Here is a 23,324-nt window from a genome sequence, read left to right on the forward strand (position 1 = left end):
AGGCCGCCAGCGCTCCGCCAGGCGGCTGAGTCGGCGCAGGTGCAGCGCGGACTGGGCGTGGCCAAGGGAGGCGTGGCCTAGAGGGAGGCGCCCGGTGTGGGCGGGGTGCAACGCGGAGTGGGCGGAGCACCAGGGGGCGTGGCCGCTGGGCGTGGCCTGGAGTGCCATAGTGCTGGGTGGTCGCTGGTGCCCGGTCCTCCGCGTCCGTGATGACGTCCAGCAAGCGAGTGGCGAAGGTAACCGCGCGTTGCACGACCCCCTTTCTCGAGGCACCCCCTCCGGGGCTGTCGCAGCGCATGTGTGTGTCTGGGCACCAGGGGAGGAGGAATGCCCCGAACTGGGGTTTGGGGGTGCAGAGAGGGAGGGGCATAGAGTGAGAGGAGCAGCAGCAGCTCCGCCCGCCGCTATGCTAGGGGCAAGAATGACCACAGCACCCCCCCAAAAAACTAGTTTCAGTTTCACTTCTGCCCGAAATTTGGGGTGACAGGAGCGGAAGGGCTGGTTCTCTGGTGTCCGCTTGGTGCCCGGCGTTCGGCTCCACCGTAATGGGAGCGGGGTTATGTACCAAGGTACCGGGACAAGGCCTTTATCTTGGAATAGCCTGGGGACCCTCTTCCATCCCCAAATTTGTTATCACTAGAGCCTCCTCCCCGCTTCCGGAAGAAGGGGGGGCTGATTATGTGTGTGGGGAGCCTGGGAGTAAGATGCCTTGGGTTTTTTTTCTTTTTGTTTTAGAAACTATGTAGGGCAAGGCCCGGAAGGCTTCCTGCAGTCGGTGACTTGCATTCCTTATCTACATTGAATGAATGTTTACTTCAAGGTGGCCCTTTTGCCAGGAGAGGGTGTGTGTGTGTGTGTGTGTGTGTGTGTGTGTGTGTGTGTGTGTGTGTGTGTGTGTGTGTGTGTGTGTGTGTGTGTGTGTGTGTGTGTGTGTGTGTGTGTGTGTGTGTGTGTGTGTGTGTGTGGAGAGGGTGTGTGTGTGTGTGTGTGTGTGTGTGAGGAGAGGGTGTGTGTGTGTGTGTGTGTGTGTGTGTGTGTCCCTTTTGCCAGGAGTGTGTGTGTGTGTGTTGGAGGTGTGGTGTGTGTGTGTGTGTGTGTTGGAGGTGTGTGGGGGGTGGGGACAGAGATAGACAAAAATGGAAGTCCCGATCGGGCTTTCATTCCTACTGGGGACAGGATTTGAAATAAGATCTGGGAAAATGGAGGTGGCCATTTGCCCCCAGGAAGTGGGAAGACCCAGGGTGTTTGGAAGATGAGGAATGTGTAGTCGGCAAGATCAGAGATGGATTGGGGAGGGTGACAATCCTCCTGAGATGGAGCTGGTGCCCCTGCTTGCCCCCACCAGGCTTTGCGTCTCATAAGTGTTTCCTGAATCTGCACAACGGAGAAGGGGGGGAAGGGGGAGAGAATGCGGCTATTTGCCTCTGGAAAGGAAGGGGGAGGGGCGGGCTGAGATGTTCCCTGAGGCCCAGCTCAGAACTGAAATCTGGAGGCTGGGGCAACATTGGTGGAGAAGGCCTTTTCCTAGCATGTGAGAAAGAGAAGGGACTGGCGATCATTGCTTTGGCACCTTTAAGTGTCAGGCAGTTTACGTGAGCGATTTCCTCTAGTTCTCACCACCACCCGGTGAGATAAGTATCTCCCATTTTACAGATAGGGAAGTTGAGGCTCAGAGAGAACTACTCAGCGGTCTAGGGTCAGCCAGTAAGGCGTCAGTCAGCTGGGATCTGAGCACAGTCTCTTTCATTTTCCATTTCTCTAGGTCAGGTGACTTCCTAGCAGCCTGGGGAAGGAGCTCCATCCCGGCTTCTGTTTCTACATCCCCAGACCTTGCGAAAGTTGTTGGCAGAACTTAGAGGAGAAAGAATACCAAGTGCTCCCAGTTCTAATAAAGAGTCCGTTCAGATCATCTTCATTAAGCTCTGGGCTTCATTCTTGCCAGAGCCACAACAATACTAATATTGAAACCAGGACTTCCAGTAGCAGACACCACCAGCTTAGGGAGGCAGAAATAGCAGGGTTTATGGACTGGGGGCAGAAGGCAATAGAAACAGTTTGTGGTGAGCAGAGTTGGAATCCAGGCTGGGAGATAGAGGAGGTGTGGGGGGTTTATATGTTGGGGAAGAAGAAGAAAGTTCAGGTGGCCCACATTGTAAAGGGCCCCTCCTCAAATACAACTGCAGACAGAGTTGGGAAGCTTTCTGTCTTTGTTTACACAGAGGTTTTCCACCTCATCAATCTGACATTTGGGGCCAGAAAATTTGGTTGTGTGCCCATTCTGGGCTTGAATTCAGGGCCTCTTTGGGCATTGTTCCTTAGCTTTTTTTTTTTCTCAAGGCGGGTCCTCTACCACTTGCCACAGCTTACTTCTGGCTTTTTGAGGGTTGGAGATGAGAGTCTCAGGGACTTTCCTGCTTGGGTTGTTTTTGAACTGAGATCCTCAGATCTCTTCTGAGTTGCTAGGATTACAGGCCTGAGCCACTGGTGCTCTCCTGGTCAGTTACCTTTAAGCCATACTACTTGTGGTGGGTTCACATCTTGGAGCATCACGATGCACCATAGTATATTAAAGGCCCTGGGAGGGCCAGAGATGAAGTTCAGGGGTAGAGAACTTGCATAGTGTGCTGGTTCCATCTCTAACACTGAAAGACGAAATGAAGTAAATGAATGAGTAAATAAATAAACACCACAAACCTCTGGGAAGTCCTGCAGTGAAGAAAGCGGATTTGTTTTCTCAAATGCTCTTGCCCATGGAACCCTTTTCCTGTAATCACTGAGAACCTATGAGTTCACCTTGGTGCCTCTTTGCTTCTATCTACTCTGAAGAGCCCCTCTCACTGTGTGTATGTCTGTGAAGACCCTCTGCGCTCCTTCCCCAGCAAGCATCCACCCATGACTACATCACCCCCTCACCATCTATTGTGCCCCCTACAGGAGCTGGAGGACCTTCAGGAGGCGCTTCCCCCGTATCTCCGACACCTGTCCTGCGATGATGCTAATGTCCTGGTGTGGCATGCACTCCTCCTGCCCGTGAGTGACCTTGGGGGATTGTGGCTTGGGGAGAATTAGGAGCTAGGCAAGAATTTCCTCTGCCTTAGTTAGCCCTTTCACCGGAGCTTGGTGGTGGTGGAGAAAAAAGCAGGCATGATGATGGGCTCCCACAGTGCTATGCTGCTGTAGGCAGAGTGCTGTGCTCCCAGAGTGCTCCCATAGGCACAGTGCTGTGCTCCCAGAACGCTCCCATAGGCAGAGTGGTGTGCCTATGGGGAAGGGGAGGCACAGGAAGATCACTTGAGTCCAGGAGGAGGAGGCTAAGCTGAGAACATAGCGAGACCCTCTTTGATAAAGCTTTCTTTGACTTTTGTTAAGAGTAGGACTGGGGCTGGGAAGGTGGCTCAGTGGTAGAGTGCTTGCCTTGCATGCATGAGGCCCTGGGTTCAGTTCTTCAGCACCACAGAAACAAAAACTGGAAGTGGCACTGTGGCTCAAGTAGTAGAGTGCTTGACTTGAGCTGAAGAGCTCAGGGACAGCACCCAGGCTCAGAGTTCAAGCCCCATGACTGGAAAAAGAAAAAAAGAGTAGGCCTAAACTTCTAGTTCCCAGAGTTGGTTGAATCTATCCCCTAAACCTGAAATACATTTCATTTTATCTTATTTGACAAAATTAGTGTGACATAGGATAATACAGATAATTTATTTCCACTGCTGTCATTTCCTCCCCTCTGTTCACTGCTGTTTTTTGTTCATTTGTTTTTGTTGGTTGCGGGGCTTGAACTCAGGGCCTGGGCACTGTCCCTGAACCTCTTTCTGCTCAAGGCTATCACTCTGCCACATGAGCCACAACACCACTTCCATTTTTTGAGTGGTTAATTGGAGATTAGAGTCTCACGGGGACTTTTCTGCCTGGGCTGACTTTGAACCACAGTCCTCAGATCCCAGCCTCCTGAGTAGCTAGGATTTCAGGCGTGAGCCACCTGCATCAAGTTAATTTCATTCTTTTTCAAAGGCTAATACTCCATTATTCACATATACATACCAGAACAAAACAAGATAGTCTGCCCTCCTCTTGCCATAATTTCAGAAAGACTTTAGGGCTGAGATGATCCTAAGAGCTCATCTAGTCCAATTTAACCCTTCCACTAACCCCTACCCCACTGCCCAATGCATGTGGGTGCCCCCCTTTTCCCAGCCTTTGATCTTCTTGGGAATCAAGCCATGGAGGCCTGGGACCCTGTGGTGGGCAGGAGCGGGAAGGCCAGACCAAAGCTCTGGAAGAAAGATGACTTTCCAGAGCAACTGTGCCTTAGGACAGAGCTCAACCATGTCTCTCTCCTCACAGGACCAACCTCCCTACCACCTCAGGGCCTTCCGTTTGCGTATCGACTTCCCCAGGGAGTATCCACTGAAGCCCCCCACCATCAAGTTCACCACCAAGATCTACCACCCCAACGTGGACGAGAATGGGCAGGTTTGCCTGCCCCTCATCAGCACTGTGAACTGGAAGCCTCACACCAAGATCTGCCAAGGTGGGGCCTGGCCTTGCCCGGAGCAGGGACAGATGCTTAGGTGGGGTTCCTGGATGGGAGCGGGGTTAGTGGACTTATAGGATATAACAGAGAGGAGATTAAAAGGTGAGTCTCAGTGGAAGCTACTGGTGCATCGAAGCCATGCTCCCTGAGCTCCTGGATGGGCGATCTGCTCCTGCCTCTGTCCCTGCATCTAGACAGATGTGACAGAAGAACATAGGTAGGCTTCCTGGGAGAGAGAGGCAGCAGCCTGGCTTCAGAGGGAAAGGCCTGGGAGCAGAGGGCTGGCTCCAAGGGTGATGCTGTCTTCAGCTCTGTGGAATAGATGAGGACACTGAGGCCTGGGGGAGATGATGAAGCGATCGTTTAGTTCCACAGCTGTTCAGGGGCGGAGCTTGGCTGATTCCACAGCTGTGCTCTGTCTGTACAGGTTAGTAGTGCTGTTCAGTCTTTTGGGAAGAAGAGTTCCCAAAAGAGTGAAATGTGGTAGTATATGCCTGTGATCTCAGCCCTTGGGAGGCTAACCTGGAGTATCCTGAATTCAAGGCTAGCGTGGGATATATAGTGAGATACTGTGTCCAGAAAAATGTTAATATTAATATGCCATGGAAAACCATACTGGTTCTTGTAGAACTGGAGATGAGGCCTGAAAAACCCATCAGTAAGCTGGCCACCGCTAATGGCTCATGCCTATAACCTTGGCTACTCAGGAGGCTGAGATCTAAGGATTATGGTTCAAAGCCAGCCTGGGATAGGAAAGTAGTTTATGAGTCTCCATTTCCAAAATAATCATCAAAAAGCCTGCCCGGGGGGGCTGGGAAGGTAGCTCAGTGGTAGAGCACTTGCCTTGCATGGCTGAGGCCCTGGGTTCGATTCCTTAGCATCACATAAGCAAAAAGAAAAAAGCCGGAAGTGGCGCTGTGGCTCAAGTGTTAGAGCGCTAGCCTTGAACTGAAGAACTGACGGACAGTGCCCAGGCCCAGAGTTCAGGCCCCAACCAGACCCCCCCCCCCAAAAAAAAAAAAAGCCTGCCCGGGCTGGGTGCCCATGGCTCAAGCCTGTAATCCTAGCTACTCAGGAGGCTGAGATCTGAGGATTGTGGTTTGACGCTAGTCTGGGAAGGAAACTCCGTGAGACTCTTATCTCCAATTAAATACCAAAAAAGGCAGAAGTGGAACCATGGCTCAGGTGATAGAGTGTTAGACTTGGACAAAAAAAAAAAAAAACCTTAGGGATAGTACCCAGGCCCTGAGTTCATGCCCCAGGACTGGCACAAAAGAAAACCAGGCTGGAGGCACAACTCAAGTGGTCCTTGAGTATGTTCAAGGACCAATACCAGTAAAACAAACAAACAAACAAACAAAAAGCCTCTCTGAAGCATAAGGACAGTTGTTTCAGTTGAGCTTCTGGGTCTCAGCACAAGGGCCTGATTTGATTACAGAGTCATCCTAGGAAAGGTATGAATGCTGTGGAGGTCCCTGGAAGAGTGGGAAGGTGTGGGGAGCTGGGAATGGGGAGTGGGGATGGGCAGCCCTCCCCCCCCCCCAGCCTGCTTTGTCTTGACGTCCTGCTCTGTCCTCTGTCCCCAGTCTTGGAGACCCTCAATGTGCTGGTGAACAATCCAGACCTGAGGGAGCCTGTGAGGATAGAACTCGCTGACCTGCTGGCTCAGAACCCTGAGGTGTTCAAGAGGAAGGCTGAGGAGTTCACCCTCCAATTCGGAGAGAGCCGGCCCTCCTGATTCTGGTGCTGAGCCTCTCCGTCCTGCCTCCTCTGCCTGGTGGATGGATATGATGTTCTGTGAGGACTGGGGTCAGCGCTCCTTGGTGGCCCATTCACAGTCTCCCCTGGGCTACCTGGCCATGGGGTGTGGGAGGGGATACAGGCTTGGGTGTGGCTGTGTTCCTTCCCCAGGTCACCTGACCCCTGCCCTGGTATGCCCTGCCTACTCCCACAGCCATGGGAGTTTAGTTTGTAGAGCAGCAGCAGGCCAGACATGCTACCTTGGAAGAAATCAATCTTCCTCTCCCCACTAGGGTCCAGGATCAGAAGAGGGGGATGTGGACAGGATTCAGGATACATGGAAATCACCGGAATTCCCAGGTGTGCACAGATTCGGGATCTAAACCTTTTCTTTTTCACATGGATCACAAGACAATTCTGACTCTAGTCCTAGTGACTCGCTGTGCCCTGTGGCTTCTGGTCCAGGGGGTGAGGGTTTCATGCACTTGCCTGTTCTTGAAAACCAGAGATGAATTCTGGACATCAGCTGAGTCTTTGTTGATGATGGGCTGGGGATTCCACAGCCAGATAACAAAACATGTGATCTTGACTCTCAGTATATTCTATGCCCAGCAGAAGACTGAATTGTTTGTGAGCAGACGGCCCTTGGAAAGGTCCCCCACAGTAACACCCCCACTTTACAGATGAGGTGCCGAGTACATCAGTGGGCGTCCGTGTCCACTCTGACACTTGGCATAGTCCTCCACAACCTGCCTGGGTTTTGGTCATCTGTTTGCTGTTTATCATGAATTGCTTTTATCAACCACCAGATAAGGCTGTAGACAAAGCGAGGCTGGGTCGTCAGCAGGAAATTATAACCCATCCAGGGCTTTACCATGATGGGCAAGGGAATGAGAAAAACAAGCCAAACTACAGCCAGACCTGGATGGGAGTTCACTGAATGTTCTGGTAGCTCCTGGAAGTCACTGGAAAACTTCTAGCTTGACAGAGACAAAAGGTGGGGCAGAGCTGGGCACTGATGGCTCAGGCCTGTAATCTCAGCTACTCAGGAGGCTGAGATCTGAGGATCGTGGTTTGAAGCCAGCCCACCCAGGAAAGTTTGTGAGACTCTTATCTCCAATTAACCAACCAAAAGCCAGAAGTGGAGCTGTGGCTCAAGTGACAGAGGGCTAGTAGCTTCAAGTGGAAAAGCTCAGGGACAGTGCCCAGGCCCTGAGGTTCAGCCACAGGAACAGCACCAAACCAAGCAAGCAAACAAACAAAAAACTACCTCACTCAGAATCTTCTTCCCTGTCCTGGGATTCCCCCCCCCCCCCCACCAGAGGCAGTGTGACTTGAGTGGGAGTACATGGATTGAAATGTAGGCTCCATTTTGATCTTTGGCCACCACCTATTGATCACTGTGTGTCATGGTGGGGATAGCACTGCGAAGTGACACAAGGGTTTACAAAACTACTTTTAATGACACTGAAGCTGGTGCCACCCGTCCCCTCCCGCAACCTGGCTCTGCTGCTGCATGGAGCAGAAGCCAGCCCAGGGCCACTGCTCTCTGCTGGGCTCTGTCCGCCTCTGCATCCCCCTCCCACCTCCCCTCATCCCCCACCCCCCCACCCCCCTCCGCCCTCGGCCAGTCAGCTCACTTCTTCTTGGTCTTCACCAGCCCTTTCTGCACGAGGCTGCGGTATAGCTCCTGGATGTAGGTATAGACGCACTTGGAGTCGGGCACTGCCAGCCTGACCATGTCATCCACTTCCAGCAGTTGGGCACAGTCGGCTAGTTTCCTGAGGGGTGGGGTGGGAGACAGAGGGCCAAAAGTGAAGGATGGGGGAGCCAAGGAAGTGGATGGGGACAGCCCAGCATGGATCAAGCCCACGGAGTCTTGTATGTTGGAGCAGGAAGATCACCCAGCCAACCATCCCACTGCACAGAGGAGATAAACGAGGCCCCGGCAGGGTTAAGACTCAGCCCATCTGGTTCCAAAGCTGACTTTTTATGGCTTCATATGACATCACAGGAATCATGGAAGAGGGGACTCTGGTCTTTGTTCTGTAAAATCTCTTCCTTGTGCGTAGATGTGTTGTACATATGTGCGCACACACACATATACACACACATCTCCATCTGTCCCCTAGAACCAGGAGCTACTACTAGGCCAGTCCTCTCAGGAAAAACTAAAAAAAAAAAAAAAGGATCCAAGCCACTGGCTAGGATGTAATCCTAACCACTCAGGAGGCTGAGATCTGAGAGTCGCAGTTAAATGCCAACTGGGGTAGGAAGGTCTGTGAAACTCTTACCTCCAATTAACCATCCAAACAGTGAGAAGTTGACCTGTGGCTCAAGTGCTAGAGTGCTAGCCTTGAGCACAAAGGTCAGAGATAGCACCCAGGCCCTGAGTTCAAGCCCCAGGACTAGCCCTGTGCATTTATCAAGAGCCTAATGTGTGTCAGACACTCTTCTAGGCTGTGAGAATTCAGTAGTGGGAAAAGCCAAAACGTCCTGCCTCTCACGCCACCAGCATTTTCATGGCAGGAGATGGACAGAGATCTAACGACTAAAGTACCTGGCGCATCAGATGGCGAGAGGGCAGGGCTGGGGGACAGGCTGTGTCCTGTGTTGGACTGTGGATCTGGTACTTTTCAGTTGGGTGCTGGAGGCCTCAAAGACAGATGTGCCCATCTGGGGAGAAGATTCCAGACCCAGGGAACCAGCAAAGGCCCTGGGGCAGGTCTGCTTGCTGTGTTTGAGGAGCTGCATGGAAGTTAGCAAGTCCTCTTTTCTAACTCTCTGCTGTCCTTTGAGGCCATTAGATAACTCCAGGCTTTGCAGAGCCCTACAGACTGAGCTCATCATCCCTGGGGCCTTAGTCCCCTGTGTCAGGGCTTTATGAGGTTTTTTGCACAATCTCTTGCATTCCTCTGTGGCTCCAACATGCAGAAGAGGAACAGAGCTTAAGGTCAAAGTGAGTGACAACACCGGACCTATCCAATGCCTCTGGCACCTTGCTGGGCGGCTGGGTCTCCGCCGTCCCAGGCTGCCAGAGCCAGCCAGGAGTGCTAGCAGGAGGAGGAACAAGGGCCCCAGTGGAAATCTGCTTCTGGGGCTGGGACAGCTGGGCTGCAATCCAAGCAGCTGGCCTGGGAGCTGGGGGGGGGGGCAGGGCATGGATTGGAGGGTTTCGAAGAATGGGACTGGTGGAGCAAGAGCTTCTTAGAGCAGCCGGGAAAGGCAAGGCCTTCACTCCCATGGGGCTTGGGTAGCAGAAAGGTCACCCAGCAGTGTGGCTGGTGGCGCCCATTGGGACACTGGCATTAGCCGTTCTCTCCTTGTTCTAGGACTCCACAGGAATCAAGGACAAGGTAGACCAAGGCATCTGGATGAGGTGACCGGGAGTGGAGACCCTTTTCTCTTTACACTTAATCTTCCCACCAAATCCTATGATAAGAAGCTTCTAGAAGAGCCCCAGAGTTAGGCAGGAGTCAGGGTCCAAATCCAGCTACTCAGCCTTAATTCTCTACCCTCCATCTTTACATGGCCCCTCTGCCTCCTCTCCCTGTGCTGCCCAATGCCCCTGCCAACCTGGGGCCATCCTCTGGTTAGTCATCCACCTTTCTTTGGCTCTAGCTGGCTTGGAACCAGAGGCCAGGCAGCTGCAGAAGAAGGGCAGTGGCCTGTGTCCTACAGGCTGGGGACAAGCCCTCAAGAAGGTTTGGACTCCCAGGAGTCAATGCCCTCACATGCCCATGTCTCCAGCAGGTGGCTCAGAGCCTCTGCCGGTTCTCCATGTTGGAAAGCACTGGTGCTCCTGGTCTGAGCTCCTGGTGGGTGGAGATGGAGGCCCCAGGCTGGTTTTGGTGACAGAGTCTCTCTGTCACTACCACAGAGAATCCCTCTCTGTTGGAACTCAAAACCTTCAGCCTTAGACTCATAAATGCTTGGGTTACAGATGTGTGCTGCCACATTCAGTCCAGATAGCTATGCCTTTGCTTTGGCTCCTTCCCCGGGCCTTACTCTTCCTCATTTTGTCCTTTCTCCAGCTGTGACACCACCCGACATGTATGAGCCTCGGCAATAACTCCTCTCTAGGTTCCAAAGTAAATAATGATCCTAACAATTACGCTATCGTTTATTAGCATATAGCCACATCGCTCTTGCTCAGCTGTTTTGCTCATGGCTGATGATTTATCACTTGAGCCATGCCTCCTCTCCTGGCTTTTTGCTGGTCTCTCAGATTTGTTGTTCCTGAACCTTGGTCTTCAGATCTCAACCTCTTGAGTAGGTAAGATTTTAGGCACCAGCCACTGGCACCCAGCCTGAGTTTTCTTTATGGTACCTATCATCACCTGGCCTTCTATTTCACCTTTATGTGTACATTTATGATCTGTCCATTTATAGTGTATGATGACCCATGAGTGAGCAGGATTTTTTTTGGTCTGGTTAACCTACTGAGGAATCCTCAGAACCTAAAACAGGACCTGTGATCAAACTTTAAAAAAAAATCTCTGTTGAGGCCTGTAGAGCACTTGCTTAGAATGCACGAGGCCCTGGTTTAGTCCTTAGTACCGCCTCTCTCCCTATCTCTCTGTCTCTCTCTCACATGCATACCATAACACAACACACACTATTTGTTGGATTCATAACATCTGGAACCCACTGTCCAATCCCTGAGCCTCCAGCCCCACCTTAGGCAGCCTGGGCACCCAGCATCCTCAGCGGTCACCGGGCCGAGGCTCACTTACTCTGCGGTGGAGAAGGCCAGGGTAAAGTTGTGCCTGCGCTTCGTGGGGTCCAGTGCCTCGTAGTCAAAGGCATCAGGGAAGAACTTGTGGATGAGGGCACAGAAGGCCATGCCGCTGCTCCAGCTGGAGGAGAAGTTCTGGATGTCTACGTGCTGCGGTGTGCGGGGGAATTAAGAGGCCTTGGTGAACCTGGGCCAGAGAGCCTGGACTTTTTGCTCTTCCCATGCTCCCAGTCTTTGAGATCTGCCCCACCCACCTTGGGGAAGGGTCCCCTGCACTACTTGGGTGTCCCTGTCCTGTGCCCACCTCGTAGTTTCTCGTCATGGCTCGACACCACTCCAAGAGCATGTTCTTGACCCCGCCAATGGCTGCCCCTGCTGCCTTCGTGTTCCGGAACAGGGCAGTGGGGCCTGAGGCTGCCCTGTGAGGGGGGGGGGCGGTACACAGGTCAGGCCAGAGAAGCTGGAGACCACAGAGGACTCTATGGTGGGCGGGGTGGCTGCCCACAGTTGTCAGTCAGTGGCCCTCAGGCCTCACTCCCTAGACCCTGGGGAAAGCCCAGCTCTCCTGGTGTGCATCCTACCCGCCAAACTTGTCCACAATGGCTTTGCGATTCTGTGCACGAGGTCCCCGGGGCCGCGCCGGAGCGGACACCCGGCGCTCTGGAGCCCTTTCCTTCTTCTTCTCCTCAGAGGGAGGGGACTCTGTGGGGCTCTGAGGCACATCGCTGGGTGAAGACTCGCTACATGGAGAGACAGAAGGTTGAGAGGGGCTGGGACCACCTTCACAGGATGCAGGGAGGGGGCGGTGGGGTAACTGGGCGGGGATCACAGGGGCATGTGCAATTGTGGCATTTCTGTGTGGCACTGTTTTTGTTTGTTTTGGTGAGGCCACGTGGGCAGAATGAAGGCACGCTTGAGGGCTGACAGACTTGGGATCCTGGCTTTGCTCTTACTTGTGTGTGATTAAGATCACACTGTTACATCACACCTCTAAGCCTTGGCTTCCTTGTCTGTAAAATGGGGACAAGGCTGTCTACAGAGCAAGGCGATTATAAGGCCTGTAGCAGGTGGGGGGTGAAGCCCTGGGTGTGCTTGGCACACACAAGGGCCCTAAGAACGGGACAAGGAGTGGCTTTCAGCTTGTGTAATGACTGGATGGTGATGGCGAGAGCCAAAGGCTGGCCATCCAGCACCTGCCATGGTCCAGGCACTCTGCTACAGGGCTGCACACTTACTATGCAGTTTGAGCCTCCCGGTAACCCTGTGGGCTAGACACAATCCCCTGGCCCACTCCACAGATGAGAGGACGCTGAGTGTTGGGCTGAGGTCATGCCGCTGCTAAGCAGCAGAGCTGTTGTGCAAACTCTGGCTTTCTGATGGTGCTGTATGGATGATCCGACACTGTGGACACACAGTGGGCTAGCTGCAAATTGAGGCACACTGGAGACAAGTCGGGGATGCTGAGGAGAACCCCAGCTGTGGAGTGGGAGATGGACCAGGTATCCCCATACTCCCCTCACTGCTTTGATTTCCTGAACTCTGCCCTGGGACAGAAGGAGGAGGGCCAAGAATCTTGGGATATCTTGAAACCTGGGGCTGGGGAGGCCCAGACAGAGACAATGACGGTAGATTGTGAAGCGTACGGGAAGTGGGGCGTGCGTGCGTAAGTGGCGGTGGATCTGGAACCCTGGAGCATGGCATTACCTGGCTGAAGCACTGGTCTCTCCGGAAGCTGAGAAGTCTGGACCCACCCCATCTGGAGGAAAAGAACAGGGAGAAGGGAAGCTGGGACCATCCGTGACCTTTCCAGACCGTATCTTTTGGGCTCTTCGGCTCTCACTCACCGGGGCTAAGGCCGTGGCCCTCCTCAGTGGGGCTCTCAGGCCACTCCTCTGGGGAGCTGGGAGTTGCCACTGCTCCCTCCTCTGACTCTTTCTCCGTGTCTTGCGCCTGTTCTTCAGAGATGCCTCCTGGCTCCTGAAATGAACAGTTCTGTGTGGGTTCAATAGCCTCACAAGCACTGGCCTAAGGTTTTGTGAGGGCATTGGAAAGATCTGGAAGGCAGCCTGGAGCCACAGTGCTGTATACCCAGTGGCACCACCCCTTGGTGTCAGTGGGAAGAAGACTGAACTTTTGCGGAGGTGTTACGCCTTGAAGTGTTTCTCCATAAAGGCTTGTGGGTGAAGAGTTGGTCCCCAGCTCATGGTATTGTTGGCTGTGAAAGTGCCATGGATTAATGGATTAATCCATTGATGAATTCATAGATGAATAGGCTATCAGGAGGTAGGGCCTTAGCTGGAGGAAGTAAGTAACTGCCTTTAAAGGGTAAATCTTGTCCCTGGCTCCTTCCTGTTTATTTCCTGGCCACCATGAGATGAACAGCTCTCCTCCAACATGCCCTTCCACCATGGTGATTCTGCCTGGCCACAGGCCTAAAAGCATTTGAGATGGCTGAAACCTTCCCAACTGTCAGCCTAAATAAACCTCTCCGCCTTTACATTGATTTGCTCAGCTATTTTGTCACAATGATGGAAAAACCAATACAGACCAAGTAAATAACACCAGGAGGACTTGCTTCCTAAGGAAGAGAATATTCCAGAATCTCTCTTTCTGCCTCACTCACCACCAACTCCTTTGTATCACTTTCATTCTCCTCTTTTCCATCAGCCTCTTGGGGCTCAGCCTTGGCCTCATCTTTCACGTCATCCTGCTCCTGAGATTCAGTGTTGGCCCCTTTGTCTGCAGCCTCCTCCCCAACAGCCTCCCCAAGTTCGCGCTTGTCTCCATCATTCGCATCAGCTTTCTCCATAGATTGGGGCTCGGCCCCCTTTTCATCAGCCTTCTGCTTCTCAGAGACCAGTGTGGCCTGCTCATTTTGCTCAGCCTCCTTAGATTCAGGTTCGGACTCTTCTTTCCTGTCAGTCACCTCTTGAGAAGCCACTGTAGCCTCTTCCTTTCTACCATCCTCCTTTACAAGTTCAGCCTGGGCTCCTTCATTCCCACCATTCTCCTTGTGGGGTTCCACCTTGACCTCAGGTAACCCATTTGCTTCCCCCTGGAATTCTGCTGAAACACCCTCCTCAGCTGATGCTTTTTCTTGCATGTCTGCCCCTTCTGGAGGCCCCTCTTTGGCGTTCATCCCAGCTGTGTCTTTAGTTTCTTCCTCTACAGACACTCCACTTCCTGGTGTCCCAGGCTCCTCTGTGGTTGGGGAGACAGTGGTCCCATCCTCAGAGGGCTTCCCTTCCTTCGGATCCATTTCTGGAAAGAGAAGACAAGTGAACCTGGTTATGATCCATTCTGGAATGAAGCAAGGTCCTCATCCTCTGAGAGCCTTGGCCTTGGAGTCAGAATATCCACTACTTGGGCCTGACACCCACACATATCCCTATGGTGACCTTTTACATGAAGGGTAAAGTGCAGCTTCCCCAAAGGTGGGGAGGTTGGGCTATGTCAACATGATGTTGGATGGTGTTCATCTAATGCTCTCTCTGTAGGGTATGGCATTGGCTTTAAAGGCCATTGACTCACATCACACATGCCTTTTTTCTATTACTATTGGTTGCTGCTGCTGCTGCTACTACTACTACTATTTTGATGCCAAGGATGGAACACAGGGCCCCACACATGCTAGGCAAGCACCCTGCCACTGAACTGGCTTCCCCAGCTCCCCGTGGAATACCTTTGCAATGATTTTGCCTATTTTTTTGTTGTTGTTGTTAGTTGTGAGACTTGAACTCTGGGCCTGGGCGCTGTCCCTCAGCTCTTCAGCTCAAGGCTAGTGCTCTACCACTTGAGCCACAGCGTCACTTCCGGTTTTCTGGTGGTTTATTGGAGATAAAGAGTCTCACGGACTTTCCTGCCCAGGCTGGCTTTGAACCATGATCCTCAGCCTCCTGAGTAGCTAGGATGACAGGTGTGAGATACTGGCACCTGGCCGATTTTGCCTATTTTTGATGAAGCCAGTGAGGTGGTCACAGTTGGATTCTAGCATCCTGGTAGGCCTGTGGAAAGATGGCTACTTGCCCCCCTAGAACTCAAGGCAGGTAGGAATATGTTTCCAGCATATGCATTTTTATGATAACTGACTATTTCTGGCAAGTGATATTGAGCTTGCTTCCAATAGTGATATACATATGTCTTAAAAAAAAATTATAAGTGGGGCTGGGATATAGCTCAGTGGCCAAGCACTTGCCTATCATGTGCGACATTATGGGCTTAATCCCCAGTACCAGAAAAGACAAAAGAATTATTGAGGGGTTGGGGACTTGACTCAGTGGAAGAGCACTTGCTTCATAAGTATAAGGACTTGAGTTCAGTCCTCAACAACAAGAAACAATTCAAATAAAAAGAAATGAATTTTAGAATAAGTTAATTCAAAAGAAGGCATTTACCAAGTTAAGAGTTTAGCTATTGATGAAGCTAAATCACAGAAGTGGTGTTAAATACCTAAAATTTGGGACCCCAGTTGGTCTCTGAATCTCTGCCAACCTATGGTTTTATAGGAGGCTGAGATCTGAGGATCGCAGTTCAAAGCCAGCCTGGGCAGGAAAGTCCATGAAACTCTAACCTCCAATAAACCACCAGAAAACTGGAAGTGGCGCTGTGGCTCAAGTGGTAGAGCGCTAGCTTTGAGCTGAATTGCTGAGGGATAGTGCCCAGGCCCAGAGTTCAAGCCCTACGACCGACCAAAAAAAAAATGGGGGGGGGGAAGAGTGGTTGCAAGGAAGAGTTTGTGTTGATGAGGCACAGAATCATATTCTCCCTGGCTTCTGCCCAGCTGACCCTCCAGGTGCCCCTGGGAGCCTGTGTGTGGGTGTGGGTGGGATGGCAGCATAACCTGGGACTTCCTATTCAAGTGCTTCCTATTTAATACAGGATCTGCAGTAACAGGGTGACGGTGCCAGCTCCTTTACCCTCTTGCTCTTCTTGGAGGTCTAGTTACAGAGAAAACAACCCCCAAATAGGGCTCCAGGCATGACTCAGAGAGTAAGAAAAGTGGACACTACTATCATTGGCTAAAAATACCTCCAGCTCTTGGCAGGACTGTCTTTCTTGGCGGGGGCACCCAGGGCACTGGGGTAACTGGGACAGGGCATGGGAGGCAGGAAGACTGGCAGAGGCACAGACCAGAATCCCAGGGGGTCTCTGGATTTGGTGTCCTCCCCCCCAGTCCTTGGCTCCTAGGAATCAGGTTGGGATTCATAACTATATGCAGACCAGTCAGGTGCTGGTGGCTCACACCTGTAATCCTAGCTCCCAGTTCTAAGCCAGCCTGGGCAAGAACATCCATGAGAATCTTATCTACAGTTAACCAAAAGTGAGAAAACTAAGGGATAGCGGGAGCCTAGATTCAGAGTTCAAGGGCTAATACCACTCCGCCCCCACCCCCGCCACACACACAAGAAGTGCAAACTATGGATTTCTCAATGTATTGAAGGGGCGGTGGTGGGGGAGAGACATGAGGCTGAGCAATGGTGAACACATCAGCAGAGTGCCAGGAGGTCATGACACTGGTCTGGACCCCTTCTTCCTAGTTCCCCACTCTGAGCAAGTCCCTCAGGACTCAGTTTCCACTGACCAAGACAAGGTGTATCCCAGTCACATTTTCCAGACTGTGTTCTTTGGAAAACGAGGCTTCCCAGAGATCCTGAGAAGGGCTCTCCTTGGGGTGTGGGGAAGGTGTGTTCTCTGGCCAAGGTCATCATAAAAATAGCCTGCTTCCCATCTTCTTGGAGATACAAAGTGCTTCACTAGCACAGAAATAGATTTCAGACTCCACATTGTGAATAAAACTGAATTTGGTTTATATTTCATTTAATTCACTTTTCCCCCAAAGCTATTTGGCCATGGACTTTGGATTTATTTATTTATTTATGCCAATTCTGACATGCCCAGGGCTAGCACTCTGCCACCTGAGCCATATCTCCACTTCCAGATTTTTGGTGGTTAACCCAGACTTTCCTGCCTGTGCTGGCTTTGAACCATTCAGATCTCAGTCTCCTCAGTACCTAGGATTATAGGTGTGAGTCCCTGATGCCTGGCTTCTTTTGCTCTCTTCTTGCCTACTGTTTTACTGTTTCATTTCCCCCCCTGATGCACATGTACAGTGAGAGCCCTTGTGAATTACCACCTTCAATGAAAGTATAGTGAAGGCTGGCCAGCCTGAGCTACAACCATGCTCTCTCTTGGGTGGAAGGTGGACCGAAACAGGGGTGACCATCATTGATTCAGGAGTCTTCCTGTGATGGATCCCAGCTCCCTCTGTTACTTTTCTCTGTGTTTTTAATTTCTGGAGAGAAAAATAGGACCCATTCCTATGGGATGGTAGAAGACTTAGGAAACCAACGCACAGGAAGTACTTGGAGGGAGTTTAAGGCACACACCAGCTCACGGGGCATAGGTTGGCCATGCCCAGCTCTGTGCCAGGGTGAGGTCCCTGACCTGCTGCTCTCCAGGGCATTTATTGGTGAGACAAAGCAGAGAGAACCGAGTGTCAGGAAGATGGGAACAAGAACCTTCTCATGCCTCCAAGTAGGGCAGTATTTGGCTGAGATGTAGCTGAGTAATCTAATCATCTCTCCTTCTTTCCACCACCACCCTTAGGGTAGAGGCAAGGAAGCGCAGAGGGGTGCGCACAGCTCCCCCGACCCCCAATCAGCTAACCTGTCATCACCTCAGCTTTCCCCCCTCCAGGCCTGTCGTAAATAGACAAGGCGTGAAGGAGCTCAGAATGCTGAGAAACTGGGGTAACACCCCTCCACCCCCCAGGTCTCACAATTCTACAGCAGTTTAGAGCTCACACTGCAGGTCCCTGCTTTATCTAGGGTGTTCTGAACTCGGGTCCTTCACAAGAGGTGCAGTTGGCGCCAATGACCAGATTAGAAACCCAAAGACAGATTGGATGGCTAAACTACACCTACAGTGGGGGGTGGGGGGAAGGGTCCTCTTGTCTGTCTGAATGGACTCTAAAGATATTGCTCCCACTGGTTCTTCAGCCCAGTGCCCCTTCCAAGGCCCCAGCATAGAGCAGGGGACACATCAGTGGTGGGAGGGGTTCCTCTCTGCACTTGGACACTCCCCTTCTTCTAAGCACACACTAAGCCCCTCCAGAGTCTCTCCACCCGCTTTCCAGGCCTACTCTTCACTTCCTTCCTCTTCCTTTCTCAGGAAGTTCCCATATCATCCCTAGCTTGTGCCCTATGGACCAGGAGGAAGGAAGCCCCGGGGCCCGCACTTCACGCCCTAAAGAAGTGATAGCCATGCTTGTCCTCTGCTGCCCAATACACGGTCCAGTGGTCCTGATGCTCCTGCCTCCCCCCACCCCACCCACCCCACCCCATCCTTTGGAGAGGTCACTCTGAGTGACCTGCAGTTGGCTTCCTAAATCCATTCAAAAGACCTGCAAAGCTCTCTACTTCTGTGCTTTGAGAGGTCTTATCCTGGGGTGGCCACCTGCTGATAAGTCAAGCTTCCCCAGCTCCTCAGGGATGAGCCCCCTGTCCCCAGGCATCTAAGAAGAGTTAAACATACATGATGGAGAGCATTAGGAAGGAGCAGGGATTTCTTCAAATGATAGGGCTCTCCTTGGACGCTCCGGGGTGCTTGGAAAGTGGGAGCAGGGGTTGGCAAATAAAGGGGATACTTAGAGAAGGGTCTGGGGCTTGTCCTACCTGTGGGTCCTCTTTGCCCGAGGGCTTGGGAACTGTGGCTTTCCTCTAGCTGAGCCGCCTTGCTCCAGGCTGCCTTTAAGCTCCAGTGTCTTCTAGCCCCCAGCTCATGGTCCCGCCTCCCCTCCTCCCCCCTCCCCTACCCCCACTTGGAGATGCCTGGGCTGCCCTGAAGAGCATTGTTTACTGTCCTGTTGGTACAACACTTTTCCTCAGACTGGGAGGCTCAGGTTTCCCTCTGAAGGTCTGACAGGTGGTACCTTTCAATCACATTGTGCCCCTCCACACTTGACCCTCGCAGCATCAGTCCTGTGATCGCCTTCCTCCCCAAGGTGCTCGGGCCCTGGGGACCCTGACGGGCACCTGCACTGTCTACCTGGAATGTGGTAGACCGCCCTCTGGCCACCCCTGCCCACCCGGGGCCCAGGCCAGACCTCCCATGTTCCCTTACCCCTCAGGCTCCTTTTACACAATGGCTTGTGCTTCTTCCCAGACAAAGCAGCTGCTCAAGGGTGGGCTGAGGAACGGGTGGGTGAGTGGGGGCAGCTGCTAACACAGGGCTGGCAGGGGAGGGGCAAAGGGGGGAACAGAGATGGAGTGGGCTGGTGGATTGTTAAACTTAAGAGTCTAGAAAATGTATAACGCTTGGGTTCTGGTTTGAGTGGAAGTGACTGGGTCACCATTGGCTCTGGACATGCGTTTGGTGCCAAACTGAAATTTTGCTCACAAGTCTTTACTCTCACAGCGTGCCTGACAAGTTAAGGAAGGTACCATTTGAATGTGGGGAATCACATATAAAGTTTGTGGACACTTCCAATTCCTCTTCTCCAGCCCCCACCACTCAGTCACACACTGCCGTGCACCCCCCACCCCTCCCCAGCCTTCTGTTCCTTAAATACATTGATCTCTTTCCAGACTCAGGAGGACTGGCTTTTCCTTCTGTATCTCTGCCAGACTGGCTCTTTCTCAATTTTCTGGACTTGGCTTAAATTTCATTCTTTTGAAGAGGTCTTTCTTGACCTCCAATTTCTCTCCACTATTTCAGCTTCTTCTATATTGTTCATACTATTTAGAACCTAAAATGATCTTTTCCATTTCCTTCCTATCTCTCTCATTAGACTCAACACTCTCCGGGGACTGGGATTTGCCTCTGGGCTCCTGGTTGTACACCTTGCAAACTGCCTGGTTCCTACTGGGCCTTGATAAAGGCTGAATTCATTCATAAATCTGTAAAATTATAGAATAGGAATTTAGGGCCCATGCCTGGGGTGAAAGAGATCACTTTGTGGAGCCAAGTTTTGGGACCAAGGTCAAAGAGCTTAATATTAATGGTTGACAACTGCCTTCATGTAAAGTCTCCATCACTAGTCTTGAGTTCCTCTCAGGATCCAGAGAGGACTCAAAGCCCAGAGAGGATTCTCTGGGTTCTGCTCTGGGACTGGAAGCCATTGGAAATAATGAGTCTGATGGGGAAGTGTGGGCAGCGATCTAGGTACAAGATGTGGTAGCTGGCTTGGCCCAGATCCTCAGCAGCAGAGGTGAGGAGAAAGGGTGAGGAGCAACCAGAGGCAGGGCTAGTTATCTCTTCAAACTAATAGAATATTCTTTCATTTCTATGTCTATTTCCAGGCAGTCCAGGGAGACATCTGTCTTTATATTCTGTGCACCCAGGGAGGAAAGTCTAGGTGACAACCCTGCCCTTCCTTTGGATTTGGGGTCCCATGCAAGAGGATAACACTGGCCCATGGTAAGTGACAACCCCACAGTTTCCCTCTGCCAGTAATCCAGATGACCTGTGAGGAGTCCCACTCAATCCTCCTGTTTACACTTCCTACAGAGCTGGCTAACAGGTACATCCCAACATGTTCAGCTTTTTATTAGTTGAGATGGGGACTTGTGAACTTTTGACTAGGGCTGGCCTCTACCTACAGTCTTCCTATTATCTGCCTCCGGAGTAGCTAGGGTTATGGTAGCGATGGTTACCCCTCCACAAACAGGAGGATATCATGCCAGTACCACAAAGATCCCCCTGTGACACACAGGTCTTCCTCCACCAACTCTAATCCCAGATCACCAATACTCTCTTCTCCATCTGCATAATTTCATCATTTTGAGAAAGTTATTTGAGTGAAATCATACACTTTGTAACTTTTTATAATGCACAGTAAATACCCAATTTAAGAGACAGATTTTTTTTTTTTTTTTTTTTTTTGTCGGTCGTGGGGCTTGAACTCTGGGCCTGGGCGCTGTCCCTCAGCTCTTCAGCTCAAGGCGAGCGCTCTACCACTTGAGCTACAGCGCCACTTCCGGTTTTCTGGTGGTTTATTGGAGATAGGAGTCTCATGGTCTCACCTGCCCGGGCTGGCTTTGAACCGCGATCCTCAGATCTCAGCCTCCTGAGTAGCTAGGATTACAGGCGTGAGCCACCAGCGCCCGGCTGAGACAGATTATTTTTTTATATGAATCCCTCTCCTTCCATGAAGTTTCTAAACTTTTCCTAATGTGTTGATTCTATTTTCAAAGGCAGAAATCAGGGGAAAATGTATTCACTACATGAAGTTGGGTTAGACTTCAGTGACAGATTGCATGTGTAGCGTGCCTGAGGCCTTGAGCTCAATTGTAGCACCTCCCTACTCCAAAAATCTGTATAGTAATTATTACAGTAGCATTATTTGTAACAATTCAAAACTAGAAAACACCCAAATGTCCATCAACAGGGGAATGGACAATGAATGTAGTACATCCATACTAGACAACAATCAAAAAGAAGAAATATGGGCTAAGGTATAGCTCAGTGGTAGAATACCACTTCCTGTACTCAAAAATGTTATCTCAGGGCAGGGAAGGTGGCGCAGTGGTAGAGTGCTTGCCTTGCATGCATGAGGCCCTGGGTTTGATTTCTCCGCACCACATAAGTAAAAACAAAACAAAACAAAACAAAAAAACCGGAAGTGGCACTGTGGCTCACATGGTAGAGCACTAGCCTTGAGCTGAAGAGCTGAGAGACAGCACCCAGGCCCAGAGTTCAGGCCCCATGACCAACAACAACAAAAAAGTTATCTCATAATTTACCTCATGCATCTAGCCAGTCAATGCTCACTCTCATAAAGTTACCACTGATCTGACTTATATCATCATTCATTGGCTTTACCTGTTAAACTCCATGGATTATGAGGTAACTTTTTTGAGTAACAGGAAGTAGTTTGTATCTTGATCTCAGTGTGAATCATTACATGAATATATATATTTATTTATTAATTTTCCTATTCTTTTACACAAAATTCTATTTTATATAAAATAATGGGTTTCACTGACATTTTCATATAACACATATATATATATCAAAATATATATAACATAACGTATGTATATATATAACATACTTTGGTTATAGTCAGCCCTATTACACTCTTTGGTCCTTGCTTCTTTCTCCTACTTGTCTCCTTCTCCTTTCTCTTTCTCTGCTTTCATGTATTTTTTACATCTAGATTCCATATGATAGAAAACATGTGATAGTTGTCTTTCTGTGTATGGCTTATTTCACTTAATGACCATCAGTCTCATCCATTTATCTGCAAATGACATAATTTCACTTTTTATGGCTTTCTAATACTCTACTGTGTGTTCACCAGATTTTCTTTATCCACTTATCTGTTGGTAGGCACCTAGGCTGATTCCATAACTTGTTTGAATGTGTGCATAAACTTTAATTTTTATAGAGCTGAGGGTGTAGCTCAGAGGTACAGTGCTTGTGAGAGTCCTTGGATTTGATCCCTAGTACCACGAAAGTAGATTAAATTAAACTTAAGATTCCTCTATTTTGCCTCGTACTGCATGTTATAACTGGGATTGATTCCCAGCCATCTTAAAAGAATCAAAGTTGAATCCTTAGGGCAGTAGCAAACTGGGTCTGATGTTTCAAACCAGGACTGTGGCAGTAGGTGCAGAGCTTAGCATATCCAGGCTTAGCATGTGGGGGGTGGGGGTGAAAGGTGTAAAGCCCTCAGTCAAATTCCCAATATCTTCCCCTCTCCCTGCTCCCAAATCAGGACTGGTTTGGACAATTACAAACGTATAATGATAACCAGCTTACCTTCTCCCGTGGATAGTGCATTCTTGTCGTTAATTTACATCTTGTACATTTAGTTTGCCGGGAAATGAGGGGAAAAATCAAATTTAGTTGAATAAAAAATAATTTTTTTCTTTTGTAAGAGATCAAAGACGTTCTTTGTTTTTTGAGGGGCGGCCTGAGAGCTGAAGAGATCAGCCGTACTCTCCTCTTCCCTCGCTCCCGGGCACTGGGTCGGCTCCCGGGGAGGCCGAAATCATTCCTATTTTGGAACAATTGTTCCTATTCCCATTTTGGACATCGTGCCTATGTATGGCTCGGAGCGCCGAGCAGAAGCTGAGCAAAAGACACCCCATATAAGTCTTCTCCTCGAGCCCATCTTCTGTGACCCCGGCGGGGGTCGCAGGCAGAGCACCGCGTCTCGCCCAGCGCAGCATCTCAAACCCGAGGGCCTGCGCCAGCCACAACAAATAAACTCACTGGTCTCCATGGCAACCCAGGGAGTCGAAAGCCAATCAGATTGGGGGCACTCTGCACACGCCTCCGCCCAGGTCTCTATGGTAACATGGCGGCCCCCCG

At 50.9% G+C, this 23,324-nt stretch overlaps 2 protein-coding genes across 7 annotated transcripts; one reads left to right on the top strand and one right to left on the bottom strand.

Annotated features, from left to right (window-relative positions):
• Nucleotides 1-148: 148 nt before the first annotated feature.
• On the top strand, nucleotides 149-11,006 carry Ube2l6 (ubiquitin conjugating enzyme E2 L6). Of its 5 annotated transcripts, none has more exons than XR_011373971.1 (5): nucleotides 149-236; nucleotides 2,935-3,030; nucleotides 4,339-4,525; nucleotides 6,115-6,337; nucleotides 6,562-6,857. XR_011373971.1 is itself a non-coding variant. In XM_070032300.1 (5 exons), exons 1-4 carry the CDS (start codon nucleotides 210-212, stop codon nucleotides 6,264-6,266), a joined length of 462 nt encoding a protein of 153 aa, XP_069888401.1. In that variant the 5' UTR covers nucleotides 149-209; the 3' UTR covers nucleotides 6,267-6,271; nucleotides 6,562-6,857. The 5 variants fall into 5 exon arrangements, 4 of the variants coding, with proteins under 4 accessions (XP_069888401.1, XP_069888403.1, XP_069888400.1 ...); XM_070032300.1 differs by having other exon boundaries at nucleotides 6,115-6,271; XM_070032302.1 differs by lacking the exons at nucleotides 6,115-6,337; nucleotides 6,562-6,857 and adding an exon at nucleotides 9,601-11,006.
• Smtnl1 (smoothelin like 1) lies at nucleotides 7,885-23,205 on the bottom strand. Of its 2 annotated transcripts, none has more exons than XM_070032296.1 (8): nucleotides 22,770-23,205; nucleotides 13,630-14,267; nucleotides 12,851-12,983; nucleotides 12,711-12,762; nucleotides 11,588-11,746; nucleotides 11,311-11,425; nucleotides 11,005-11,156; nucleotides 7,885-8,049 (listed from the first exon to the last, which is right to left on the bottom strand). In XM_070032296.1, exons 2-8 carry the CDS (start codon nucleotides 14,263-14,265, stop codon nucleotides 7,905-7,907), a joined length of 1,392 nt encoding a protein of 463 aa, XP_069888397.1. In that variant the 5' UTR covers nucleotides 14,266-14,267; nucleotides 22,770-23,205; the 3' UTR covers nucleotides 7,885-7,904. The 2 variants fall into 2 exon arrangements, with proteins under 2 accessions (XP_069888397.1, XP_069888398.1); XM_070032297.1 differs by lacking the exon at nucleotides 22,770-23,205 and adding an exon at nucleotides 18,680-18,740.
• Between the last annotated feature and the right edge of the window lie 119 nt (nucleotides 23,206-23,324).

The sequence above is a fragment of the Dipodomys merriami genome, unplaced genomic scaffold (genome assembly GCF_024711535.1).
Source record: "Dipodomys merriami isolate MVZ:Mamm:240054 unplaced genomic scaffold, mDipMer1.0.p SCAF_21, whole genome shotgun sequence".
Classification (NCBI taxonomy): Eukaryota; Metazoa; Chordata; class Mammalia; order Rodentia; family Heteromyidae; genus Dipodomys; species Dipodomys merriami.

Bases quoted from the DNA above. Each gene is read 5' to 3' on its own strand.
- Ube2l6 (XM_070032299.1), top strand. From the start codon at position 210: ATGACGTCCAGCAAGCGAGTGGCGAAG. The intron at 237-2,934 runs GTAACCGCGCGT...TGCCCCCTACAG, and splicing joins CCAGCAAGCGAGTGGCGAAG to GAGCTGGAGGACCTTCAGGA. The intron at 4,526-6,114 runs GTGGGGCCTGGC...CTCTGTCCCCAG, and splicing joins TCACACCAAGATCTGCCAAG to TCTTGGAGACCCTCAATGTG.
- Smtnl1 (XM_070032296.1), bottom strand. From the start codon at position 14,265: ATGGATCCGAAGGAAGGGAAGCCCTCTGAGGATGGGACCACTGTCTCC. The intron at 11,747-12,710 runs GTAATGCCATGC...CTCTCCATGTAG, and splicing joins GAGACCAGTGCTTCAGCCAG to CGAGTCTTCACCCAGCGATG. The intron at 11,157-11,310 runs GTGGGCACAGGA...CGCACACCGCAG, and splicing joins CCATGACGAGAAACTACGAG to CACGTAGACATCCAGAACTT.